This window comes from Onychostruthus taczanowskii, unplaced genomic scaffold (genome assembly GCF_017590055.1).
Source record: "Onychostruthus taczanowskii isolate IOZ18803 unplaced genomic scaffold, ASM1759005v1 scaffold4, whole genome shotgun sequence".
Taxonomy (NCBI): Eukaryota; Metazoa; Chordata; class Aves; order Passeriformes; family Passeridae; genus Onychostruthus; species Onychostruthus taczanowskii.
The window spans coordinates 14,248,953-14,275,748 of NW_024501459.1; the positions used below are offsets into that span (position 1 = coordinate 14,248,953).

Here is a 26,796-nt window from a genome sequence, read left to right on the forward strand (position 1 = left end):
GCATGTGGATTTGAAAATGCTTTTGAATATTTATTTCAAACATTATGACATATATTCTCATCATATTCTACATAAGCACGAATTACCTAAATCACATATTACAGCACGAAGTAATGTCTTTCCTTAAACAGGATGGTAACTCCATCACCTCTCTGGGCAGCCTATTCCAATTCTTGAAGAATTTCTTCCTAATGCCCAACCTGTACTTTCCCTGGGGCAGCTTAGGACTATGTCCCCTTGTCCTGTCGCTAGTTGCCTGGGAGAAGAGGCCAATCCTCAGCTGGCTACACCTCCTTTCAGGGAGTTGTAGACAGTGATCAGGTCACCCTGAGCTTCCTCTTCTCCAGGCTTAATTCAATGGCTGGGAAGCGGCTCCTGGGCATAACCAGTCATGAATGAAAAACCAAATGTGTTCACTTCCAGCAGCAGTGCTTCTTGCAAATCTCTTTGCTCTTTGATGTATTGCAAGACATTGCCTCTAATTTATCTTTTGCTGATGCTTATCTTCCCCCTCTACTCCACTCTAGTGAAAACCCTCCTGGACTGCTGCATCCAGCTCCGAGATCCTCAGTACACAAAGGACATCGACCTGTTGGAGCAGGAGCAGAGGAGGACCACGAAAATTATCAGAGGAATGGAGCTCCCCTCCTACAAGGAAAGCCTGAGAGGGTCATGGCTGTTCACCTGGAGGAGCTAAGCCTCTGGGAGTGACCTTGTTGTTCCCTTCCAGCACCAAAGGGAGCCTACAAGAAAGCAGAAGAGGGAATTTTTTTTTACAAGAGCATGTTGTGACAGGACAAGGGGGCAGAGAGTAAGTTTAGATTAAATTATCAGGAAGAAATTCTTTGCTGTGAGGATGGTGAAGCACTGGGATAGGTTGTCCAGAGAAAATTGCAGATGCTTCATCCTTGGAGGTGTTCAAGGGCAGGTTGGATGGAGCTTTGAGCAACCTGGTCTAGTGAAAGGTGCCCCTGCACAGGGAGGACATTAAAAAAAAAAATATTAAACTCCCTTCCAACCCAAACCAGTCCATGATTCTCTGGCACAGGCAGGTCAGCTGGCCCCTCTCGGCCACAGCCAGGAAGGAGCCTGGCCCCGAACGCCTCGGGCCATCAAACGAGGCTCGTGGGCTCGGCAGCCGCCCCAGCAAACACCCACGGGCCGCCCACCCCACGTCCGCGGCACGGACTACAGTTCCCAGCTGCCCTCGGGGCGGGGCGGCCTCTGCCGCCGAGCGCCCCTGCGCGGGGGCTGCTGGGAACTGTAGTAGGGGGTGGGAAGAAGATGGCGTCCAAGGTGAGCCTGGTGCTGCGGCCGGTGAAGAGTATCGTGGTCCGGTTCTGCCCCTTCGAGCCCAACGTGGAGAGCACCAGGTGAGGCGGCCGCGGGCGCGGCCCTGACCCGCTATGTCCATGTTCCCTGTCTGTAGACGCCCCGGCGCCCTCCGTGCGCCCTTCCTGCGGCCTCCCGGGCCGCGCCTTGTGCGCGGGTTCCGCGCGTCTCCCGGGGCGCTGGGACTGGGCTTGTGCGGGCCGGGGTCACCCCGAGCCGCGGTGCCGAGGGGCCGTGCCCAGCCGTGCTCCCCTGTGGCGTGTGCCCCGAGCTTGTGCCGGCCGGGGTCACCCCGAGCCGCGGGCGTGTGCCCCGAGCTTTGGCAGCGGCGGATCTGCAGTGAGGGCAGGAATCCACTCCAGCTGCTGGTAACGGGCAGGCGGGGCAACAGCAGCTCCTCTATCCAGCTAATTCATCGCTGGAGAAATTTAAGGGATTGTGCTTCTCCCCAGCGATATTCTGGAGAACAGTCGGTTCCAAACAATTCTGGGTTCTGCACCAAACAATTCCAAAATGCCGTTTTGCAATGACTTTACAGGCACACCTACTTTTAAAATGAATTTAGTAACACAACTTAAAATGTTTTTAAACTGCCAGAATGGCAGCTTAAAGTAGCTGTCACGCATTTCAGAAATCTACAGGAGACCAAAGATGTCGTATAAATAAATGCTGTCTCAAACCCAAACAAGAAAACATTGGCGAGCAAATGATGCATGAAGAAAAATGAAAATGCCTTTGCTGTTTTAGTGTAGAAGGAGTCTATACTGAATTTGGACTTTTTTGATTTTAAAGAGTGATTCTCTCATAAATACCTGTCTGAACTTAAGTACAAATGCTATATTGTTTATACTTTGTTGCCCAACAATATCGAGATGTGCAAATTAATTTTAGAAGTATGTTTACTTTAATTTCTGTCTACAACATATTTAATATATTTTTAATATATTTTCAGAAAATTTCTCCAAAGTATTTACCATAAAAAAATCCAAGCTACTAATACAAACTGTGAAGTGACTGCTGATGTGAGACACGATGGATCTGAACCAGTTGTAGATGTTACATTTGGTAAGGAGCTTGTTTTTAAAGAAACAAAAAACCCTGGGGTTGTGTTGTTACAGTGTTATTGTAGTCTATATTTTATTTTTTTTAACTGTGATTTCTTTTTTTTTCCTCTGGTCCATAACTAGATGTTGAACAGCTGGGAGGAAAAATGAAAGAGAGTGTCACTAACAGCCTGATGTCTAGATAAATGTGTATAGATGTCTCTACTGTTGTTAGATCCAGCAACTGACAGCATTGGAGCTGAGTGTACTTCTGTAGTGATGTACTTACGTGACTTTGCAGTCAGGTACAATTCCAGGAAAGTAAATGTAGCTTTGTTTTTATATAATAATCTGTTTGCTTTCCATAATTGTTTTATGTTACCTGTGGTGGAGGTGTTTCAGTCTTGAGAACAGAAGGTTGAATATTTTTAGTTGCTTATGCAGCTGAGTAACTGTAATTTGAAGGAACTGCTCAGATGGGTGAGGATGGACCTGTGCAGATGGACCTGCAGAATGAGGTCAACTATGTACAACAAATTTCTTGGTTTTCCTTTGAGTGTGTAGGGAGCAGGCAGGGAATTGGTGGTGGAAATTTCATCACTTCTGGAAGCGTCCCAGATTCCAGGCTATGAACAGATGGCTCTAATCTGCTTTTGTCCTTTTCTCTGGCTGCATCTTCTTTCCTGCTGTGCTGTAATGGACCAATATGTCATGCAGCCCATTAAAGTTTTCATTAATATTGATTTCTGCTACCCTCTTATGTTTAAAGTTCCATGTTTTTAGTGAATTGGTGGAAACGTCAAAAGTGTTGAATGTTTTTTGTTTAGCTCAGGAAAGTCTACCTATTTCAATGTTAACATTGCTTGTCTCTCTCTCCCCCATGCCTCTGTCTTTCTCATCCTTGTGATGTATTAAGACTAAAGCAGTAAAGCTCTATGTTTTTTCACAGTGTAAACCCAAACCAGTTTATTTCATTAATGCCAAGACACCTCTAAACTCTTCGTATTTTAAAAGCTGATTTTTCTCCTGTGAAGTGTTTGTAGCCCTTGTAGTTGACAAAAATGAGGCTGGAACGTGGATGCCAGGCAGGGTATTTCACTATATGGGTTTGGCTGTCAGTTTTGTATTTGCAAATCTTGCAAAATAATTAACAGTAGAAGGTAATATTCACCTTCTACTGCTCCCTGCCTGTTTTAAAATAAATTCTTTCAGAATTCTAGAAATCCTAGTGCTTCCTGGTTGGTTTTTTCACATTATAACCACAGGATTGTGTGAACCAATTCATTGTTGTGGCTGAAAAAGCACGTTAAATGGACCACTGACAACAGGCTACTAAAATGCTTAGCCATGGGTGGAAATTGTGCCTTCCAATGCCTTACTTGCCTTTTGTGAGATGACTTTGGGAGCAGAGTAAGAGCCATTCATATCAAATGTGTTCTTACTGTAGGCATACCTGGAGAAATTCAGATTTTTCAGTAATGCAATGCAGAAGTGAAAATTAAATGCATTTTACGTTTGATATGTCTGTTTGATATGTCTGTTTGGCAGTGGTGCATAGTCATGTTCCTTGGTAGCTAGAGCACTTTCCAATTAGACAAGGTGAGCTGTAGTTGGATTTATATGTACAAAACATCTGCACACCAGAGTAGTTGTCACTTTGTGACTTCTCAAGGTTTTCTTCATTTGTAGCTGATGGAGATCGACTGATAATGAAGGGAGCCCACTTGACGACAGGGGAAATGTTAACAGCATTGGCATCCAGATGTAATGCAAAAGACCTTAAGGAAGAGCAGAAGAGCAAGAAGAAGAATCCCTGAAGAATGGAAAACCAGCTCTGTTTGCATCGACATGTGTTAGAAACAGCAGGCTGCACAGAAGGCTTTTTCCTATGCAACAAAATCTGAGAGATGGCCAAAAGACTTTAAATGTTCCCTGCCTTCCCTTGAAGGAGAACATACTAGATCAACAGATCTTCTTACAGTAGTGGTTCAGAGTGGAATAAGATGCACGAATGCATCTTTCTAAGCAGCTACACGTTGGACTAATATCACATGTATTTGCATTTCAATGTGAATAATGCACATTAGCTATTAAATTAATACTGCAATGAAGCCAGATCTCTTTGGACATTATTTCCTACAAAATTTCTGTAAGTTTAAGGCAGAACATTTTTGGAGTGGTTATTACTATTGCTTGAAAGCTATTAAATTTATTACATTTGAAGAAAACTTCTAAAAGTATTGACTTAGCTGAGGGACAGCAGGCTGCAAATGTAGAGTGGTTTTTTGTACTACTTTGTTTATAATGCATCTGTTGCTAAGTCCTTACCATTTCTTCCTCTTTTTTTGAAGGAAATGGGAAATTTGCTAAATGTAAATTTAGCTCAGCTATTAAAGTAACAAGGTTATGGGACTGTCAACACAGTAGAGTTACTCATCCTGAATAAAAGTAACTAAGTTTAGCTCAAGTTAGTTTTTTTGATAATTGGAGAAAAGGGCTATCTTTGAAGTTCAGTTTTATAGTGGTTTTGTCACTCACTTTTGGGATATTTCATTAACTATTTTAGAAAGATCAAAGGGAGAACTTTATTTGGTGTTTATAGTCCCATGTCCAGCCCTATTATTTATTAAAGTAACTGCTTAGGTGTCTCATCTGTATTGCAAAACTCTGTGGGTTTGGAAGGGTCGATCTCTCCTCAGGCTGTGCAGGTGAAGGTGTCACCTGCACATGTGTTTCGTGTGCATCAGTTTTGTTCATAGCAAAAATGTAGTTCCAGTTTTGAGGATTGCAGGTGTGGTACTCTTGAGAGGTTCTGCTTCTACCTTTTTATAATCAAAAACCTGATTTCTCTAAAACTAGTACATGTATTTCCAAAGTTGGCAGCAGGTTTAGGACACAAATCTGAAACTAGTTTTACTTCACTTTGGCCAAGATTATTAAATGGACACTGTCCATTCTGAAAGTAGGGTGGTTCTAAATGGCACTATCAAGGTAATAATTCTTTGCAAGTTCTTCATTAGAATATTGAAGTCAAGGTGATGTCTTGTGTTGGAGGAGGAGAGCTGTGCTAAAGACATTGGGTGTTTCCCATGTGTTTGCAGCAAACAGAAGAGTGGGAGATAAGATGATTCAATGAAATTTGGATGTGGGAACAAGAATGTGAATAAATTTGTCTGGGATAAATACCTTCTCTGCACTGGAACCCTTATTTTTTTATTAGGCCACTAGCTCTTCAGAGTGGTTTTGGAGTGCTGAGCTGCTAAACCTGCTACTGAGCTCTGTTACAGCAGAGGGGTTATGAGAACACCTGAAACAGAGAGGATTTTAAATCCCATCAAGCTAGAGGAGTACCATAGAGAAGAGGACCACATTGAAATAAGAATGTTCAAAGGACAGGTTGTTTTGTTCTATTTTGTTTTGTTTTCCCCACAGTTTAGAACAACATCATATACCATGACTTTATCTGAAAAAGCTTTGTGGGAAAAGTGGGAATTGTTCAAGTGGGAGACCTACGCGCAGTTATTGTTCCCCTGGTTAATCATATATTCATATGCTTAAAAGCCCTCTTACTCTAGCATATCAATGACTTCTGAGGGGTTTTTTCTTTCTCTGACAGTCTGTACATCAGTGTACAAAACTTGTGTTTTAATTTGAAGTGCCTATATCCATCTTAAATAGCCATCTATAAGTGCTTAGAGAGTTAAACAGGAGTTAAGTAATTAATAATTAAATATTAATAATAATTAAGTTTCTACAGTATTTATTTTGGCCCAAGATTAGGGCTTATATTTATGAATAGAAAAGGGAGAAAAATGAAGATCCTAGCTAGTTTTTTATCACCAAAATGAATCCCTTCTGTTGATAAAGAAAGATGGTTTATTTTTTTACTTTACTAGCATGGATAGGCATCCTGCTCTGTAAAAACACACACTTTAGCTAAGTGCTTTCATTTTAATCCACACATGCCCAACCTTCCTTTTTAGGTTAGGCCAAAGGCCTGCCAGTTTGCCATTGAGAGATCACCATCAATTCAGGGGGTGAGATGTAGGCTGGTGCTGCTTTTGCTGTGGGTGCTGGGAGCTGCAGTTTGCAGTGATAAAGCTCTGATACATTTCATGCATGAAAAAGAAGTAATGGCTGGGTTTTTAATATGCAACGTGTAAAGCAAAACCTACAGGACAGAAAAATCAAGCTAAAAATGTGCATCCTCGAGACTACTAGATACTGGAGTGATATAAACAAGCAAGATGAGCAAGAAGGCACTCCTCTGATGATTACTATGCTAATATGTAGAAAATTTCTCTCCCTGTATCGTTGAGATAAAGGTACGAATTTATTTTTCAAGTATGCTAAAGATAATCTGTAATGACTTTCTTCCCTGAGCATTTAGATAGCTTTGCTGCAAGCTGCTCCTGCGCTCCCGGCTCCTGCTGCTGATTGCCTGAAACAAAGCTCTGACAGCTTCCTGACACGCACAGGCCAGCACTGGGGATGTACAGGGTATTAAGGTCACTCATGCACAACAAAGCGTGTCTGGGTGAGCATTGACTTTGCATGCTGTTATTTTTTTAGCCCACTAATCTTGATTATTGTATCCCACCAAAAATGTGGGTGCTTGCCCAATTATAAAAGGAACTGGAACAGACCCTAAAAAACTAGGATTGCCTCCATGCACATACCATGGCCATGTAGGATGTCTGATAGCAGGTGATGACATTAAAATGACTAAATCTCTAATGCCTGGAGATTCAGCAATTATTAGAATCATCTTAGATCTTTTCATTGTACAAATACCTATTTATTTAGACATTCTTATCAGTGCATAGGGAAAATAGTCTTGAAATGGATGAATATGCCATTCAGATAACACAACCTGGCTGAGGTATTCCCTTTTTAAGTGTCTGCAGCACTGTTTTTAGAAAAAGATAATGTTATTTTTATTAAATATTTCAACTAGGAGCAGCAGTGTTAGAGAGCATTGCAAGTTCTTCATCTCTGCTTGTTTGAATTTTAAATGACCAAGGAGTTTATGTGATATAAGGAAGCCAGAAAAACCCCTCAAAAGTTGAATATCCTGGGACTGTGTTTAACAGTTCTCAAGATGCTTGCTTTCAAGTGTATCTCCTACACACATGTACACTCCTTCCAGTTTTAAGAATTGCTGGCTCACTGCCCACCTCACCAACTCCATGTGCAACCAGTTTCCCTGGATGCAGGCCCTGCCTTTCCACTGAGAGGCTTGGAGTCACGTTGAGACCAGCACATTGCCTGTCAGTGATGCCTCTTCCAGATGCACTTCTCTGCCTTCTCCATCTCTTGGCCTTATGGTCTTTTTCCTTACTGGTATTGTTTGATCTCATCCAGGCTCCCCTTTTCCCCTTGGAAGGCCTGAGTCACTCTTCTGAGCCCCTTTTATTGTTTGTCAAGAGCATGCAGTAGCTTCAAGCAGCCAAGGTACTCTGCTGCTGGTGGACCACTCCGTGTTCTCTGCTTCCTGCTCAGCCTTGCTCTGTAACCTGATGACTGTTGGGATGGAGCAGCATGAACAGCTAGAGGTGGTATTTGGCTTCTGATTAACTTAACAAAAAACGGTCTTTACATTGAGCTGGTCTTCTCAGGATTTTACAAAACTAAGGATGTGCCCAGGGACAGATGTTAGGGGTGCCAAGACAAAGGAGCTGCTGAGCTGTTTTGATCATGACTCCTGAAGTTCCAAAGTGGTACTTGAAAGCAGAGTTAAGGCAAGCCTAGAGATTCTGTTTGACTGTTAAAGCAGTCTCCTACCTACTGGCAGTGTTAATGGCAGAGGTTAATAGCACATCAAAGGAGATCTTTGCATTGTGCTTCACTGGAAGAGGTGAGTTTGACTTGTTTCCATATGAATGAATATTTCTTTTAAGGCAAAATAGCTGGAAAAGTGGGGCATGTTTTGGTGCAAAGCATACAAGTTTGTGAAGGGGATGCTTGGTCAATAGGAGCAAAGCCTGGGAAAATATCCTTAGTGGACAGATTTTCACAATTCAGACTGGCAATCCCTGCAGGAAGTTCAGAGGACAGGTAGGAGGCAAAGCAGCAGGTTCCTTCCTTACTCAGGCACTACTCCTCTGTTTCATTTGAACGCTCCACCCTTTTTCAACAAGGAGTCAAAGACCAACCTTACTGTAAAAATAACATGGTTGGCATGCAAAGCCAGCAAATTTGTCCTCTCTAACACAGTTCTTGCATGGATGCACGGAATTGTCTTTTCACTGTTGGGGAATCTGAATCGTTCAAGTCACTTGCATGAATAAAATAAACAATAAATATTTTCATGGAGTTTTTAAAGTATCTTTTTATAGATAAAGATTTATAGAACTTAACTGCAAAATCCACAGCTCAAATGAATTTCAGAGCATTTGCTGGGAATGAGAAATTTAAGGATCAGGTGATGACTTCTTTCCTTCAAACAGCTAGTTTGGTATCAAGTTAAATTACACATGAAAGAAAAGGTGGCAGTCAGTACCAAAATCTTTTGGCAGAAGCACAGGAACAAATCAGAGAATTGCAGTGTAATTTCCTACTTCCTTACAGATTTTCTCTGGTAAAATGTAAATATGTAAAATCAAATCTTGAGATGGAATCAGGGATGTAAACCCAAATAGCATGAGACTTTTCAAGTCTAGAAGAGCAAGCTGGAAAATACCTGCTTGTCCTGCATGGTAGCTTGAGATGCCAGAGGCAAAAATTTTCTTACAAGACTTTTGAACACAAGTCATTTAGTCAACCCTCTTTGCAAACCTAGCATGTTGGCAATGGGAATGTGTTAATAGTAAAAATTAGCTTTAGCTTCCAAAGGGTTTTCCCCCAATGTTCTTCTGCAGTCAGTGAAAAAGGAGATCTTGAAAAGTGAGTCAGAACTGGAAGCTTTTTTACATTGAGCAGCAGCCCAGAGAGCCTCTCTCTTCCTGCTGTGTGCAGGTGTGAGAATGCTTGTGCTGTTTGGTGGAAAGGACCCCCCATCAACTGTGCCTCAGGCGTTTTACACCTAAGCCCTTTTCATCCCAGGATGAAGTCCTTTGGGAGTCCTGGCCAGGTAGACAGCCTACACATATTCCTAACACCCTATTACATGATTTTGGCCAACAGGAAGAGGAGCAATTGCAGCCCCTCTCCAGCTTTCCTGGGAAAGGTGTTGGTATCCACATCACAATGAGAAAACACTTCCTCTGTAGAGTGTTAGTGTCAGGCTCTGCCCTTCAAATTTCTGTACTATGATGCTCTCCTTTGTGACATCCTGAGAATGAGAAGTATGATTATAACTATAAATGAAACCTTGTTTTTTTCCTGATTCCCTTTACAGTGCTTGATCAATATCCTCAGTAATGGAACTCTACTTATAATACGCAATCAAGGAAAAAAGCTAAATTTTTATATACACCCTTTTAAAATCCAGTGGGTACATCTGTACTTTATTGATTCCAAATTTCATAATCTAATTATTTATTATTGGTAAAATTGGTAAAAATATTTGTTTTGTCATTACCTATTCCAAATAATTTTGACATTCTGTGTCTTTTCCCTTATGTCCTTATTGTTCCAGACTGCACAGAAAGGACAAAGTTGAAGTTTTATTTGTCTTTATTTACAGAGACATAATTTAGGATGACTTTTTTTGTACATCTGATGTTTCTAAAAGCCATGCCAGAGTATTTGTGTTCTGAAAGTCTCTTCTGTGAGCAGGTATTCCTTACTAATGAGCTTTTGTTTTACATGGATCAAAGGCTTTTTCAGTGCTAAAACTACAGCTATGGAAGATTTGTAGTCACCCTAATATCTTTTTTAGCATTGTAATGACTATGCTGATTATAAAATTCTGAAGATAAATAAAAATGCTTTTTATTTTTATATGTGGATGTTTACTGTTCAGGGTAGATACTGCTGCTAAATAAAAAGGACTTTTCAAAGCTTCTGAAGTTAGGTACCAGCTCACATATCTGCAGTCACTGTGACCTGGGCTGGATCTGACATCCAAAAATTTTTTGTTGGGAATGAGGAAAATGAGTCCTGAAGTCCTCTTCCAAATCCCTGCAGGCTTCTGGAGCTTTCTCTCTCATCACTGAGGCAGGCTTCAATCGGTGAGCTGTGACACCATTGCCACAGTAAACTTTGCCCTAGAAGCATTTCCCTTTAACTTTGCTTTGAACGTGCTGCTGACAACGTGCAGGAGCTGGGCTCAGGCTGCCAGCGCGCTAATTGCATTATAGTAATGCAGTAATGCTCTGTGGCGTGAGCAGCACTGCGGCGCCGGCACACGTGAGCCTGTCCACCCCGGCTGCTGCCTACCAGGGCAGATGCAGCAGTCTCCACATCCACAGTAAGGATTCTTTGGACCCATGACCCATGGGTCTCCATGCTCCAAAGCAATATGGCTTTGTTTTGACTCAAAACCAGATGTACTGCACAGAGTCATTGATAAAACAAAGCTATGCCCAGCTCTTCTAGCTCAGAGGTAATGAAATGCTGATACGCCGGGAGATCTTGTGCACATTGACATACAAAGGAAAACTTGCAGGTTCGTGTGTTGTTGCTTCATAATCCCTGGTCTAGTATTGCCCAAGCAAACATCTATTGAGTGGCAAAGCTTCCTTAGGCCAGCTAGGCAACAGTAGCACGTGTTTCATCATGCCTGCCTGGTGATGACATGGCTGGGAAGGGAAAACCACACTTGTACAACAAGGAAACAGAAACAAAACTCTGCTACCTATGCAATTTTCCCCATCCATGCCTTGAGGGTGAGTAGCTATTATTCATAGACTGCTTTACCTTTTTTCGACAGCTAGGGATAAGCCAAAGAGTAAAATTTTGGCAGTTGATGTCCAGTTTTCCTGACCATTTTTTTAAGGCTTTTTCAAGAGGTTATCTTATCTAAAAGAAGACTACCACTTAGAAAAGGTGGTCTGTATACACAATATGTCTGTATACTAGAAGGAAAGCGAGATCCTCCCTTACACAGTAGAGCACAGCTCTATCAGATTGGGTTCCCTCCAAGTTAAACATATGGGCAGTTTAATGAGTAAAGGTTTAGGGAAAAAGTTACACCTCCTAAGGAACTTGATTAGTGACATGTTGCAGACGAGGAGGTGGTGCTGTGCCTGCCCAAGCAGCAGGTATTGTGACTCCAAAAGACAAAATATGGCTTAGCTTGCATGCAGGAAGTGAATCTATGGCTACGTGAAGAGAAACTTCAAACACTGCTGGCCACAGCTCCCACGTTGGATGAAGCATCACTGCACGACGTGCACCTGCCCGAAGGAGAAGAATGAAGGCCTCTGTGCACATTGCCTTGCACTTGTTAATGAAGAGCTGCAATACCCTCCCATCCTACAGAGTGCAAGGGTTTGACTACCTCAGGAAAGCATTCACCCTGGTTAGGCTCAAGCTGCCAAGGTGGTGGTTGCTCCTAAATGTGGCTACGTGCTTGTCGTGCAGCTCAGTTCCTCAGAAAAATTTACACTTCTCATTGCAAATTTGATTCTCCTTTTCTTGGACAATATATAGATCATTGTGAAAATGAGCACAATTTCAGAGAATGTATTCTGTCTGCACTGAAATAATAATATGTGGCATAGGGATTCAACACTGTCCATAGGGTAGCATGTATTTGCTGCTTCTCTTTTCATATATCTAAAGAGGAGAGTACACAAACACAAAAGGTTTGCTTATGATGTCAGCCTCAAATCAGGCAGGAATTGAGATTTACAGGATTGAATCCCTGTGGTTCAAGCACCTCTGGATGTCTGAACATTTTAGTTTCCCTCCCAAAGTAGGAGCCGTATTTAGCAAATATATATGGTACTGCTGAGTTAAGAAACAATGTATATTTTGTAGCCCAGGCCACTTGTACCTTACCCAGAAGAATACATCTCTGGCCCCTATAGATACTTTATTTGCTACACGGACAGTTTCAACACTATTCTGTTTCAAAGAAGTTTTGAGATGCGGCATTGATCCATCTCAGACAGTAATCCATATCACTGGATTGATTAATTTGCAAAACCTTAGAACTTTGTAAGAATTGAGTGAGATTTTTTCATTGTATACTAACAATCTGCATTTCTGAAAAGAGAGATAAGAGTATCTTTTCTTCTTGTGTCTTGTACGAACTTACATGCCTAGACCTGAAAAATTTGTGAGGAGAATAAATCAGACCAAATGACTTGTGGGAGGATTCAAAACTGTAGCAGTGTTGAGCACAGGTGGGTAACTGGATCTTCAGGTACTTCAGATCCAGGAATACTGTCTCACCACTAGATGGAAATAGTGGATTTTACATCTTCTGCTGCATTATCAGCACTTATACCTGACTACCATTTGCATATCATAAGCCATCTGCAGGCAGCACTGCAGAAATGTGGATCCAAAATTATTTGCTAGTGCACATGGAGTAAAGCCAAGATTTCTATTTCTAGAAATTGTCCCCGCTTTACAAGACTGAAGACTTCCTAATTCCTGAAGGATGATTCTGTTTGATCCCTAATCTAATGGCTTTTCATTTATCCTTTCTGTAAGCAACCAGAGAACCGCAGCATGGACAGCATGTTGATTCAACTATCATGAATTAGTCAGTAAACATCGGCCTAATTTAACAACTACTCTGAAATCTCTTACACAAGACACACACAAAATTAAATTAAAGAAAAAAAAAGTGGAAGAATGTTGAAAGTCTTGTGTTTCAATATACCTACTTCATAACACAAAAAAAGCAATGTGACTTGCTGTCTTATGAGCAGAGGCTATAATGTTCTTTGCATATTAAAAGCAAGCATATAGTCAGAGAAGCAGAAAGTAATTAAGGACAGCTCTGTAGAGAAGGATAGTTAGAGGAATTTTTTTTTTTTAATATCAGTTCAAACATTATCTGTTTATTTTGTGTATGACAAATTTGATTTTCTACAAAGTCTTGAAACTTCTAGCTGCTCTTGAAGTTGTATCACAAAAAAAGCGTAAAGGAAAAGGTCCTCTTTGCTGCAAAACTTTTGGCTTTATGGCACTTTCTCATATTGGGAAATGCTGAAACCAGCATGGAATCTGCCTTGCTGTCTCCTCTGGTTTTGATACCTTCATCTCAAACTCCTTCATGAAAGTACTGTCAGAGAAGTGTAGTAACTGTTATTCCATAAAAAAACCTTGAGATACCAGATGTATCTTCACATTTCTCTTTTTCCAGACAGGAGAAAGTAGCTGTGTGATACACATCATCCAGTGTGAATACAAGGCCAAAAGAGGCAGAGATTGGCATAACCCTGATGTTGGAAACAAATTTTGGGGGTACATTGGAATCAGATTTTTTTTTTTGAGACTTAATAGTAGCTGCTTCCTCACAGATTATGACAGTAAATCACTTACCTGAGGGAATTTGACAAAAGATTGGTCAAAACTTCACAGGGCCTGTTGAGAAAGTATATTTTATAATGCCACTTCTGTGCCAGTGTACAATAGTGGCAGCTGCAGCATTTTCCTTTAAGAAGTAGGAATTGTAGTTCAGGATGGACTAAAACCAAGATATCATATCTCCATTTTTTTTCCAATGCTAAGGCATGAGGTTGCATTCAGGTTTGATTTTTCCTGAGTACTGCAAGCACCCACAATAATTCTGTATTTTCATTGATTTTGTTTGCTGAACTGACCACTGTGTGTATGTAGAAGGTCTGTTCCCGGGTCACAGTAACTATGGATTGCTGTAGTTCAATAATATGTGATGTACCAGTGGGAGTTGGGGAGTTGTTGGGAAGGCTGGCAATCAAACCCAATAAACTGCTTTGGGATGCTGATGCCTTATTGCTCTGTCTCTGTGCAATATGATGATTTTTTTTTTTTTTGACTCAGCCTTCAAAAAAACCATGCCGTGTAATAAACAGTATAATTTAACATTCAGAGTCCAGCTAGGAGCGCATGGGTACCAGCACTCAGCACGCTGGACTCTTTCACCACGCCGGATGGAGTTTGTGCTCGCAGGAGCGTTGAGGCCACAGCATCCCTCGGCGGGACAGCTCTGGCAGTGTCCCACCGCTCCTGGGCGTTGCCGAGCTGGGGTGCAAAGAGGGGTTGGGAGTCCGTGTGTGTAAGAGCGTGAGTGCGCGTTTCTCTGTGTGCTTGTCTATTTGTGCATGTGCATGTGAGTGTGCCTGCCTGTGTGTGTGTGTCAGTGTGTCTGTGTCTGTGTCTGTCCGTGTGCGTGAGCGTGTGTGCGGGCGGAGGGCGGGCAGTGCCGCGGCGTGCCCGCTCTTGCCGCCGCCGCGGGCGGGACTCGCCGGGCGGGGGCTCGGCGGGGAAGGGGCCGGGGCGCGGCGGGAGCCCCATTGGCTCTTCCCGGCAGCACATGTTGCCGGCCCGGCTATAAAGGCGGCCGCGGCCGCGCTGCAGCCCGTCCTTCTGCCTTCACGTTTCTACGGGGACGCCATCAGCTCCAGTGCCGCCGCCATGGCCATCGACGCGTTTTTGGGTAAATGGTGCCTCGTCTCCAGCGAGGGCTTCGAGGAGTACATGAAGGAGCTGGGTAAGAAGCCGGCGGCTCCCCGCCCCCGAGAGGGAGGGATGGATGCCGGGATGCCGCCCCGGGGATGCGCTGTCGCTGCCGGCCGGCGAGGCTCTGTCCAAGGTCCGCGGAGAACGTGGTCCCGGAGCCGGGCCCGAGGGTGGGATGCAGCCCGGCCGAGAGCCGCGGGTGGGCGGCGGCTGCGGGGGTGACGCCGGGATTCTCCGGGATGCAGCGCCGGGGGCTCCGCGCCCTCTCGGCTCCGGGAACGGAGCGCTGGCCGGCAGCAGAGCTTTCGTGGCGGGATTGCTGCCGCCTCTGGCTCCGCGTCCTAAAGATGTCAGCGACCCTTTTTGCATCGTAATTGCTGTGAGGCAGGTGCCGGCACCGGCAGGCACCTTCCCGCCGCACAGCGCTGCGCCCTCCCCGCCGCCGCCTCCCTCCGCAGCAGCCGGGATTACCAGCTGGTGCCGGCAGCCCGGCTGCGATTAGGCCGGCTCGCCCCTCCCTCCCCGCTAATGCCCGGGCGGGGGCTCGGGCCGCCCCGGCCCCGGCCCCGAGCGGGGCGGCTGCCGCACGGCAGCGCCGGGTCAGCCCGCCCGAGCGGCCGCACACAGACCTGCTGAGCCGGGGCTGCCTCCCGCCGAGTCACCTTGGGTGTCTCCTCCTGAGAAAGACAAACTGGATCAGCTGCCTGTGGGTAACCGGCAGCCGGCTGCCCTGCCGGAGGCTGTTTGCCTGCTTTCTTCTGTGGGTAGTCACACCTTTATCTCAGGGAGATGGTCCTGGCTTGTTATCCCTGCGTCCAGGCTGCCCTACATTTTGTAACATGAAGTCACCGGATGAACACACCTAACAGACCAGGAGCCTCATCTGCAAGATCTGAGTTGCCACTTTCCTGTGAGCATCCTGGCTGACAGGTGATAGATACCTAGCAGTGTCTATATGGCCCAGGAGCTATTATTTTCTACAATTTATTCACAGATGAAAGCCGTGATATTTTCTCAAGAGGCAGAAGATGTAGGCTTATCCTTAGAGGGAGGAGAAGAAGAAATTTAGGTCTTGCGTTCTTCACGTAAAATACAAAAAGCATCACTGCATTTATGCTCTGCAGACAGTGGTGGCTGTAATTACATTTTGGGAGGCCTGTCAGTATGTGATAGGTATGATATGAGAAAACCTTTTGGACTGAACTCTGTGGGAGACTTTGGAGGAAATTCAAGAATTTAAAGCTCATCTTGGGTGAGCCATGGATTAGGACGCCTTGGTGCCTTGATGTCCAATGGCCAGACCTAGGCGTGTGCCAAGTTGCAACTTCAAAGTAGAAATTATGTGCTGTAACTGCAGGACACCTCCCATGTGTAGGCAGAACCAGACTGTTGTTTGGTTTTAGATTGAAATCATAAACCCAGTCACTTTTCCATTTTACATTTGCAATTTGGGCAATTAAATTTAGAACAAGTCATATTTTAGGAGCCAGTCATTTACTGGATTTCACGCTTGCTGGCTACTTGTGAAACTCTGCCTTTGATCCTACTGATGTACCATAAATAAGACCACGCAGATTCTGCTCATTCTGTGCAAAAGAACATTTGAGGACAAAGAAGTTGGAATTTCACTTCTTGCCATATGGAAGACATGCAGTTCATCTCTGTTTAGTTGGCTCCCGAGCTGTAGCTGATCAAATAACTCCCTGAGTACTCTGGCCTGGACTACAGCAACAGAATGTGTGTGGAGGTTACTGTGGCAATCATTTCCAGTCCTGATCAGAAAAGCTGGACTGAGAATAACTGTTTTTTCTCTGTGGACTCAAGCTTAAGGCGCAGTTGTGGAATCTCATTCGAGTCTGGAGAAGCAGTGTCTGGAAAGTACTTTATTTCCCTCTCAAGGACTCAAGCCTTACCTCCACATACCATGGGAGTGCTGTGTTGATACCTGACAACATTTTTAAACTATTCCAGTTGCAGAACCCAGGCACTCACTGACTTGGTGGTACTTTCTGCCCCATTTGCATATCAATATTTTGGATTGATGGATTCACGTTTGTTGCTTGCTGCCCTCTTATTTGTGTTTTCATCCTTCAGATCAAAAAGATTCAAGCCAACAGTGGAAGCAGCAGCTGAAGCAGGGTGTGTCTGAGGAGTTTTGAGGGCTGCTGTCTCCAGATCATGAGTTTTCAGCATTTGCAAATTGCTCATTTCTCCATTTCTGTCTTTTGAATGTGTGTTTAAGCACTATTTTCTATGATAATGATTTTCTAATTCACAACTCCATACTTTCTAAACAGGATGTAAAATATGAAATTTAATTAAAAATGGCATGTTTGCAACGGTGTACAAATTAATGGAAGGGTATTTATTAAGTTTGAATAAAGTGGATTAATCTGTCAATAAAAATAATTTGTAGACTTTTTTAAGTGCTCAGAATTTGAAGAGAATAATTTTAGTTTAGTTTAAGCTTTTGTGTTTGTTTTCCTTTTTGCTATTTATTTCTGTTTGAAAAAAAAGATCGGTGCTGAGTTTTGGGATATCTAGAAATCCTCTAGAGGGCAAAATAAATTTAACTTTAGCTCTCTGAGGAAACAAAAGAGTAACTCTCCAAATAAGCTTTTTTCCTTCCTCATCTGTGGAAAATTTAAAACATCCTCTTTCTTTGTGGCTCTTGAGCTTTGATTCTCAAGTGTACTTAAGTTCCTAATTAAATGGGAATTAGGTATTTGAATTCTTGTGTGGCCCTAAGCCTGAGGGTTTAACTGACTTTGTGACACTCTGTGCCTCTCCCCTTGCAGGTGTGGGTATGGCTATGAGGAAAATGGGAAGCATGGCCAAACCAGACGTTTACATTATTCAGGATGGGGACACAATCACCATGAAAACAGAAAGCACCTTCAAAACTTCACAGTTCAGCTTCAAGCTTGGTGAGAAATTTGAGGAAAATACATTAGATGGCAGGAAAACTCAGGTCAGTATACTAGACTTTCTGTTGAAAAAAGGCAATTCTTTGGGTGTTTTACAGAGGGAGGTGCTATTTTAAAATCAGTTTTGACATCCACACTAACAGTGCTTTGTTCAATGAGCAGTTGTCTCTGTAAGTCTCATTGAAATATTTTTTTTTTAACATGGATTAAGCAAATTCCAAAGAGGGAGAGTGCTGAAATCAATAGTCTTGTGTATTTTGCTGTTTGCATTTTGTAGCAGAAGCGTTTCTTTAGTAAAACTAACAGACCTCTAAATCCCTGTTAAAGCCAAATGCCACTTCATTTGAAGCCTGTGGAAAAAAATGCCATTGATGTTTAATCAGAGGCAATTCAGCCCTAGGGTTAACCTTTTTGCTCTGTCTCTTATTTGCATAACAAGAGAGCCTGGTTCAGTGTGGGGTGGGATCATAGACAGCAAGGTAACCATGTGAATTACAGGCACTAAACTCCAGTTTTAGAAGGCAAAGGCTTTCTCCTTGCACCTAGAAGGGAGAATATTTATCCCAAAGGAGGGAAAAAGCAAAGGATATATGTCATTTCCTCCTGTGAGTGCTCTCTGTTTATCACCCCCCTCCCTCCAGCCACACACTTTCAGTTCATCTATTATTGCATGATCAGATAAATGCTACACAAAAGCTCAAAGCCCATGTAACAAAGAGATGAACAGAGAACATCTTCTGCTCCTGTTAATTGAAATTGTGGATGCTCTCAAAGGTTTGTCTGATGCAGAAATGTGTCAGAGCAGTGAGTGAATGAGCAGTGAGTTAGTTACTGTAAGAAGAGGGTGGATAAAATGTTTAAGATAGTTTCCGGCATTATAGTTGTCAATGATAAAATTATTATTGGGTGAGCTGGGGTGGGAATCTTTCATTTGGAATAAAGTGTTGAAAAGCCTCAGTGCTGCCCAAATGTCATGGGGAAAATATTGATGGTCAGGTTCTTCTTTCAGACTCTTGTCAGCTTAAAAGATGATGGGTCATTGATTCAAGAGCAGGAATGGGATGGCAAGAAGACCACAATAACAAGGAAGCTCGTGGATGGACAGTTGGTGGTGGTGAGTTCAGTCCCACTTTCTGGTCCCCAAGTGCGGCTGGCTGGTAGCCTGAAATATAACTCCTAACATGTCTTTTCTCCCTGTTGGTCTGCTTTGAGAGGTAAATTAATAAATCCATCTCTTTATCTTCTAGGAGTGTGACATGAATGGTGTCAAGTGTATTAGAACCTACCAGAAGGCATGAGGACATCTTCAGGTTCAGTAGGAACTTGCTGCAAACAACTCAGTTCAGTGGACAGAGCTCCTTTTCACTCCATGTTTTCCTTTTCCCTGTTTTCTAGTATTTCAATGGACTGAGTAGCTGAGTGCAATTCTTTTTAAAAGCCGTGATGTAACTATTATGTAACTATTCTGAACTTAAGCTATTAAATAAAATTGTTGAGTATATGAAGTGGAAACATTGTTACTAGTGGAATTTTAAGTGAGGTTTAAAAAAAAAAAACTAACATTTTGGTTTTAGGCTCTACTACAATCTGCCTTCAGCACAAAACAAGCCAATATATCACAAACATCCCTGCTTTCTAAGATAGTAAAATTTGAAATTGGAACAACTCCACAGCCCAAACTTCGAATCTTTTTTCTAATTCCCATGTTACAAAGTAAATAGAATTGTGTGGGTATAAATATGAGATAAGCTAAATTGGTGTTTAAGTAGAGGAATGGATTTTCAGGGTTAGTTTGGGGTTTTTGTGTTTCAATCCCACAGTTTTCTTAATTTCAATATATAATACTCACAGTTTTTTCAATATATAATATCCACAGAATTTCTCAATGTATAATACCCACAGTTTTCTTAATCTCAGGATATACCAGTAAGCCAATGAACATGATAAATCTAAGCAAGCACATACACACTTTCTTGAAAGGAAGCCTTATTTTATGAAGACTCTTCCTAGCAAAACTCTTGTTCCATATCTGGTAACATTCTAAAAATTCTTAACAAAAATTGCTGAAATACTGCCTAAAACCTAAAGCCTCATTTTTTTTTTTTTTTTAAACTTGTTTGAAACACCTAGCAATGGAGTATATATGCTTTGAAGTGCCATAATAAATAATCAGAAATATCAGTGTCTTGAGTATTACTTTTACACTGGCTGGGAAACAGAGCCTATCGTGCTACTATTCTGCCAAAGAGATGTCAGATGAGACAAAAATTAAAAAGGTTTAGGTGAATTTCTGTGATACCAGACAAGCATGTCCTAAAAGTGAAACCATTTGGTGACAGGAAAGTTTCCATAAACTCATGAGCCTTGGGGATCATGCAATTGCACAGGTCCTGTTTTCTTCATCTGTCATTGCATAATCAATTTTTACTTCTGAGATTTTAGCTGCTCAGTGCATGTATCATATTACTGACCTTACTCAAACAGAAAAATCTGCTATGTTGTGTCATGGAAAGTGACTTTTCACATTATTTTGGACCATTTATCTTTTTCATAATTTTATGACTACTTACAATGTCATCCCCTTTACATCTGTCATCTGAAAGTATTTCTCCCCGGAGAATATTTCTTTCAATTTCTTTCTGTCATTCCTTTTTGTGGGTTGTCCTTTTTCACATTATTTTCTAGTAGTATTTTTCCTCATTTTAATATGAACCCTAAAGATAGAGGGTGCAGTCTTACACAGACGTTAGAAATAGAAGGAATCTACCCACAGAAGTAACATGGAAAACAAACCAATCTGATGAGGGACCTACTGAATTTCAGATCAGAAATACACCAAATAGCATCAGGCATGATATGAAAATCTGCCTCCCTTCCTAAAGAGAGTGTTGCTGCTCTCAGCTGGGCATTAAGCCTTCTGTGAGGTCACTGGTCTGTCACTTAGCCCTGCTTTGTTTACTCCTGATCCTGGGTAGTGTTAATTGTTTATCTTTCATTTGAATGGAAAAACAGTCCGATGTCTTTTCTAGGACATCCGTTTTGATTACAATGAGATCACTTCTTGTAAAACAAAAGGCAGAAGAGTGTCTTTTTACAGTGATTTCCTTTGGAAACAAGGCTTATAAAGTCTGTGTATCTGTGCTCTCCAAATTCAGCCACATGTGAAGTAGAGGCTAGAGGTCCCAAAGCTGACAATTCTTCCACAAATGTCATGAAAATAGGTGGCCTGATGAAGAAGATGGACCATTAAAGTACCTTGATGATGGAAAGACTGCACATGGAAGTAACACTTTGACATTAAATGGAAGTAAAACATTGCAAGAGCTCTTGGCAGACAAATTATCTTAAGCACAGAAGCTGACCAATGATAAGAGGCAGATCAAAAGGAAACTGGAATTCTTTAGAGCTAATTCTCCAGAGCTACTTAGCCTCATATATTTATTTGCTTTATTTTGATGTTAGCTCCAGCCTCAGTTGCCAGCAACTTCAATGTAAGTGTACTGTAACCCAGAACTACCATATATACAGCCTGTTTGTGTTAGATTAGACCATACACTAAAAATGATGATTGTCTATAGTACTGCAAGCCAAGACTTATAATGCTCAGGACTGAAAATATATTTAATTTCCAGTTTCCTCCTATTATTTATTATACTAGAAAAAAGCTTCATGCTTCGTGAGTTTATATACACAATATTCCCATCAGTGCAAAATAGCCAATTGTCCTGACATTTGAATAGCTGTAGTCCACTGTATCACATACAAAGGCAGAAAATAAGACTTCTGAGTAGAACTGAAAAATAAGAAGTTGTGCATTATCCAGCCAGGACTGCTTTATAATGCTAAAGAAATAAATGAGGAGACAAGTTTTGTTGTGACATTTTAGTGCATGTTTTTTTAAATACATTGGAGGAATGGAAGAATCATGTTTAGCAAACAAAGCTGCAAGTAGAACTTGCTCAAAGAGAAACAGTTTCCATGTCCAAAACATTCATTTAAAGTCACAAGCAGTGTCCAATTTATATCTTTAAATCTCACTGTCTTCTCAAATTGTTGTGGTTCTGCTGTTTGCAAGGAAGAGGCTGCTGTTGATTTGTTTGTCAGTGAGTGGGTGGGTAGGTGGAGTATTTTTGGAAGTGAAGTGGGATAAAGGAGTAGAAAATGAAGTTGTTGAGTAATTTAGATCTGATATTCCACCACATTAGGGAAGTCTCTTGTTTGAGCTTTCCAGGAACACTAATGAAGTGGCACTGTGCTCTTTGGAGTGTGTGCTGGCTCTGTATAATGCTCAGACTATTAAGGATTTTCCTGTTATGGTTTGGTATTATGATTTATTTCAGAATTGTTATCCTACTCTGCCTGCAATCTCTGCAATTAACACCGGCTTTTCCTCTTCCTCTCCCCTTCCTACCTCACACATGCCCTCCAAAGTTTTTTCATAAACAAAGTCCATAGTAGGAAACATCTCAGTTTTCTGAAAATATGGTTCAACTGATAGCTGTCAGCTGTCCAGAAAAAAAAGAGTGCTTATTTCTTCAGGTGTGAAGATCAAGTGTAGGAAGACAGTTTTGCTCTGCCATTGGACACTTGGGCTGTATTAACTGAGGCTCAAAGATCTGAAAAGCAAATTAATCATTGAATAGGCACTATTTTTTTTTTCAGGTTAAGACTTAATAATCTAGTATTGCATAAACCACCTTATCTACTTCTACATAATATTATGTCCTATGTATTCTGTTGCTTCATGAAGCATCCATTCAAAGTAACTCTTATTAAGGTCAAGTGCTGAAAAGAAGTGCCCTGTAAATATTTCTCAGGGTCCTAAGAGAGACCTGAGCCTCTGCCCAGAAGCCCCATTTCAGCTCAGCCTCGGGTGTCAGTCTGTGCCTGAGCTGGTTATCAGAAGATAAGTGTCCAGCTCAGATATCTTCTGACTTTACACAAAAAAATCATGCTTAAAACTAATTTCTATAAAGGAACTGCCATGTTGTTTATATTCTACATAAAACGGTTTAACAAAAATAAAAGCAGTAATGTAGACCAGTTCCACTCAGACCTTTGTAGGTGATTCCTTCCCTGCCTGAGTATGTGCTGACACAATGAATGGATTAGAAACCTTTGCACTGTGTTGATTATTTGTGATCGTAGGGAAAAAAAAGGCAGTGTGAGAGTGGGTGGGAACAAGTTAACATATATTAATTATTCTTTGATGCCTAATTTCAGTCCCATTGTTCAGCCCTGAGAGGATTTAGCACTATTTTCTTAGGTTTTGGAGAAAATCCAGCATCTGTGTAAACACATTTTTGTCCCATGGTTCTTCCAGCTTTGGCTTTTCAGCCCTTGCACATCAAATTAAGTTTTTGTTGACACTTCCCAGAATGGTTTTACTCCATACTATTATTTCAGAGGAAAAGGAAACACTATGAGAGACCCTGCTCCCAAGAGTGAATTTGGTTTCCTTTCCAGCAAAAATGTTTTCAAAATCAATTCCCTCTCCCAGGTGGTCCTAATTATATTCTGAAGATATTTACATGTGACATTCATTATAGTTTCAGAAGAAATGTAAAGTTTCTGCAATACATGCAGCCTAGAACCAATTTCAAATAATGTCCTACAAAAATCTGCTGAATCTCAATTAGTATTGTTGACACTTTAAAATAAATAACGTTTGTCATTAATCACAGATGTGCACTCTGAGATTAAATACCAGAAGACAAATATCCCAGTTTGAGAACCATGCATACCACTTATCTAGGACTGGACTTTATGGCATCTCTCCTCCAGGCAGAGCATCTGCTTCCCTTGGGAATTCCTGCTTGGAGCCATTGAGTCTACCTTCAGAAAAGGTGTTACCTGAGGGTGAGCTCATTGTGCAGTGCAAGCGTCCACCAGAAAATTGAGGGACTGAGTACAATTTTAAATCTGAGAAAGCAGTAAGTTGCTGCTGCATACCCCAGGGGTATTCGTGTTCTGTGGCTTGATTTCTGTGGCATGGTCTTCTGGGGCCCTGTGATCAAGTCCTGTGTGGTGATCAGCAAATTCAAAAGCACACAGGGTAGGATAGCCTGCATGGCTTGGCCTCCAGGAAAACCTGGAACTGAGAACAGAGAGTCCATGAAGGGGGTTTCTGGAAACTCCTAGAGTACAAAGGCTCCTTGGGTAAGTGCTAAGTTGAGCTGAAGGCAAATTAGACTGACTCTTCACTCTAGAAATTATGACCAGACCTTGTTATGGCAATTTAATTCTATTGGTAGCAGTAGAGTATACCAGTAGGAGTTATTCCTATTTTATTGTGTAGTGTAATTCAGGCAAAATATTAATACTGTCTCTTAAACTGTAAAGCAGTGTCTGATACTGGGATTTGCTGTGAGTGTTTTCTATTGTCTCGTCTCATTCTCCTAAACTGCCTTGCTTTGTCCAGAGTTATATAAATAAAATTCAGAAAATGAGATGTTTCTATTCTTTGACGTTTATATTTTTCTGTTGGTGAGATGCAAAATGAAAATTCAAGGTGCATTTCTCTGCTGGGAGTATTTGAATAACTGTATTCTTATTGCCCACAGCATGGAACATGGTCCTACTGTAAAGGGCTAGCTTAACTGCTGGCTGCTTTTCTGAAACTGTGACAAAGCAAAGGAAGCCAGTTGAATAGAGCAGACATCACAGAGCCTCAGTGCCTTCCCCCTGTTGTTAGCACAACACAGTCCATGCTTATCTGAGCTTGAGCAATATCCTTCTGTATGCCCACTTTCTTCATAAAGAATATTCTTTTTTCCTATTTTAAAAAAAGATCAACAGGTCACTCAGACTCTGGTTCTGAATATCCAGCTGTTGTGGTAAACTGCAACAGGCTTTAAGAAAGATAAGAATTATGTGTATCTTGTCCAGTCTCCTCCTTTTTTATTTTTTTAAGCTTGTTTTCTTTGCTCTGTTTTTCAGCACCAAGAGAATGACAAAAACTAAGTGCACAACTTTCCACTCCAACTACATGCAATGTTAACCGTGGCAGCCATCTTGAAAGTCTGATTTTAAAGCACTAAATGTGCTTTAAAGCAATATTAGCCAGAGATTTAATTGTTTCCACATGCTCTTTGTTCTTATGCTTGCGCTGAAGTGGTTTCAAGCAGAATTTTCTGCAGTATTTAATCAGTATAGTTCTGACCTAAGAAAGTAAATAGATATGTGTTTACCCAAAAAGCCAATCTCTGCTGAATTTATTTTTTTAAAATACTGACAGTGCTGCTAATTTCTGAATGAAACTTGTGATAATCAAATGAAGTAAACAACTTCATCTGAAAAGATCTGTTTCCTTTATTAATCTATCAGCTAAAGCTCCACGGACCTGGACAGATTTCATCATATCCAGATGGAACTGGAACTTGAGTTTCAAGCTGGAATGCAAAAGTTTACAGCTTAATTTTTGATTTCTGCCTTGTTGTTATCTTAATTTGCAGGGTTCTGAGATTTTCCATCATGTTTAGATCTGCTCCCAGTTAGTCATATCTGTCAAATATACTTTACTTTGGGAAGTTACTAGATTATATCCTTACCCTGTGATCAATGTTTAAAACATAGTCATAGGTCTGCAGAGGAGAAGGAAGGAAAAATTCAAATTAAATATGCTTTGATATAATATGACCAAAATAGTAAGTCTGTGAAGAAAGGTCTCCCCTGAGATTTTTCTGTTACAGAAAACACAAATATGAAAAATTACCAATTCTTGGAAAATGAAGTGTACCAAACCTTTAGGAATGCTTAAAACATCTTAGATAAAGCTGTAAAAACTCAGGTCATCACCCATAGCTCTAATTCATGTAGATAGTGACTTATTTGGATATAGCTAGATATCCCTCCTTGTGGTTAAAACTACTGTCTGTGTAGAGGCTGTCCAGACACGTACTGGAATTTCCCTTTCCTCCAGCTTACAATCCTTTTGGTCAGCTGTGTCTTTATTCCACTGTAATTGACTGTTTTCTTAGAGGTAAAATCAATTTTTTTCTCTATTCAGTGAGATTTCTCTGGTCATGTTGTACTCATGTCTTTAAATTTCAGGAGATGCTTTGCACTCTTCCATGATTTCTTCTATAGATTTTACTAGACAGTTAACTTCTGCTTTGAGGCTGAATCCTACTGATTAGGATTTCTGGGCTGGATTCCTGCTAAAATCAAGAGCTAAGTGCATTTGTTATAGAGGCACTGAGAGCATCTTGTGAAGTAACAGCCTTTGATATCAATGGAAAGCCTTGCATTACTGCAGTATGATTGGATTAGGTTAGTAACTGAAAACTAATATCGGAAATCAAGACTGAATAATTAATTTTAAGAAACATTACTGACTCTTTAAATTATAAAAATTTCCTTCTTGATGTTTGTAATACTTATGATGGGAATAGAGTTCACTGGGAACACAATTTGAGTGGAACATAAAGTTTGATAAATTCATATATTCATTTATTTATTTTGACGACCTAATATTTAGAGCAGAAAGTAGAGATCACTGCTGCTGGTATGGTTTTATTATGCTCTCACTGTCTTATTCTTGGAATAAAGTGTGGCATGTGGAGAAGGAAACATATATTATTCTCTTGGTGTTATTCTTATTTAATTACCTTATTATAGAGAAAATACTTCCCTTACTTGCCTTCAATAGTATCAACATATTTTAGTAGAAAGACTATGCAGTTACATCAGAATATTCAGTTAACATTTCACTGTTAACTTTGATAGACTTTTTTTTTTCTTTAATTTAATGTTGTTGGGACGTCTTTTGAAGAAAACACCAATAAAACATGTTGTAGAATATCATGTCTGTACAATTACTTCACATCATAGAAAAGAAGGCTGTAATGAATTTTTGACTACCTTATACAATGGGCGGTTATCCTTGCAAGTCTTGAAATTAACTTGACATAATTAAATGTCAGTTATTTAATAAGCAGAGCAACTTGCTTTGCATGGTAGTTTGCATGCAGATACATTAAGGAGAAAAA

General features: G+C 41.2%; 2 protein-coding genes across 2 annotated transcripts; both read left to right on the forward strand.

Annotated features, from left to right (window-relative positions):
* The first annotated feature begins 1,229 nt into the window (after nt 1-1,229).
* On the forward strand, nt 1,230-4,486 carry MRPL53 (mitochondrial ribosomal protein L53). Its single transcript, XM_041412866.1, has 3 exons — nt 1,230-1,373; nt 2,285-2,397; nt 4,065-4,486. The coding sequence occupies exons 1-3, from the start codon at nt 1,285-1,287 to the stop codon at nt 4,190-4,192; spliced, it is 330 nt and encodes a 109-aa protein (XP_041268800.1). The 5' UTR covers nt 1,230-1,284; the 3' UTR covers nt 4,193-4,486.
* A 10,125-nt stretch (nt 4,487-14,611) lies between these two features.
* Nucleotides 14,612-19,984, forward strand: LOC121340118 (fatty acid-binding protein 5). Its single transcript, XM_041412565.1, has 4 exons — nt 14,612-14,910; nt 17,678-17,850; nt 18,816-18,920; nt 19,054-19,984. Exons 1-4 carry the CDS (start codon nt 14,835-14,837, stop codon nt 19,102-19,104), a joined length of 405 nt encoding a protein of 134 aa, XP_041268499.1. The 5' UTR covers nt 14,612-14,834; the 3' UTR covers nt 19,105-19,984.
* The last annotated feature ends 6,812 nt before the right edge of the window (nt 19,985-26,796 follow it).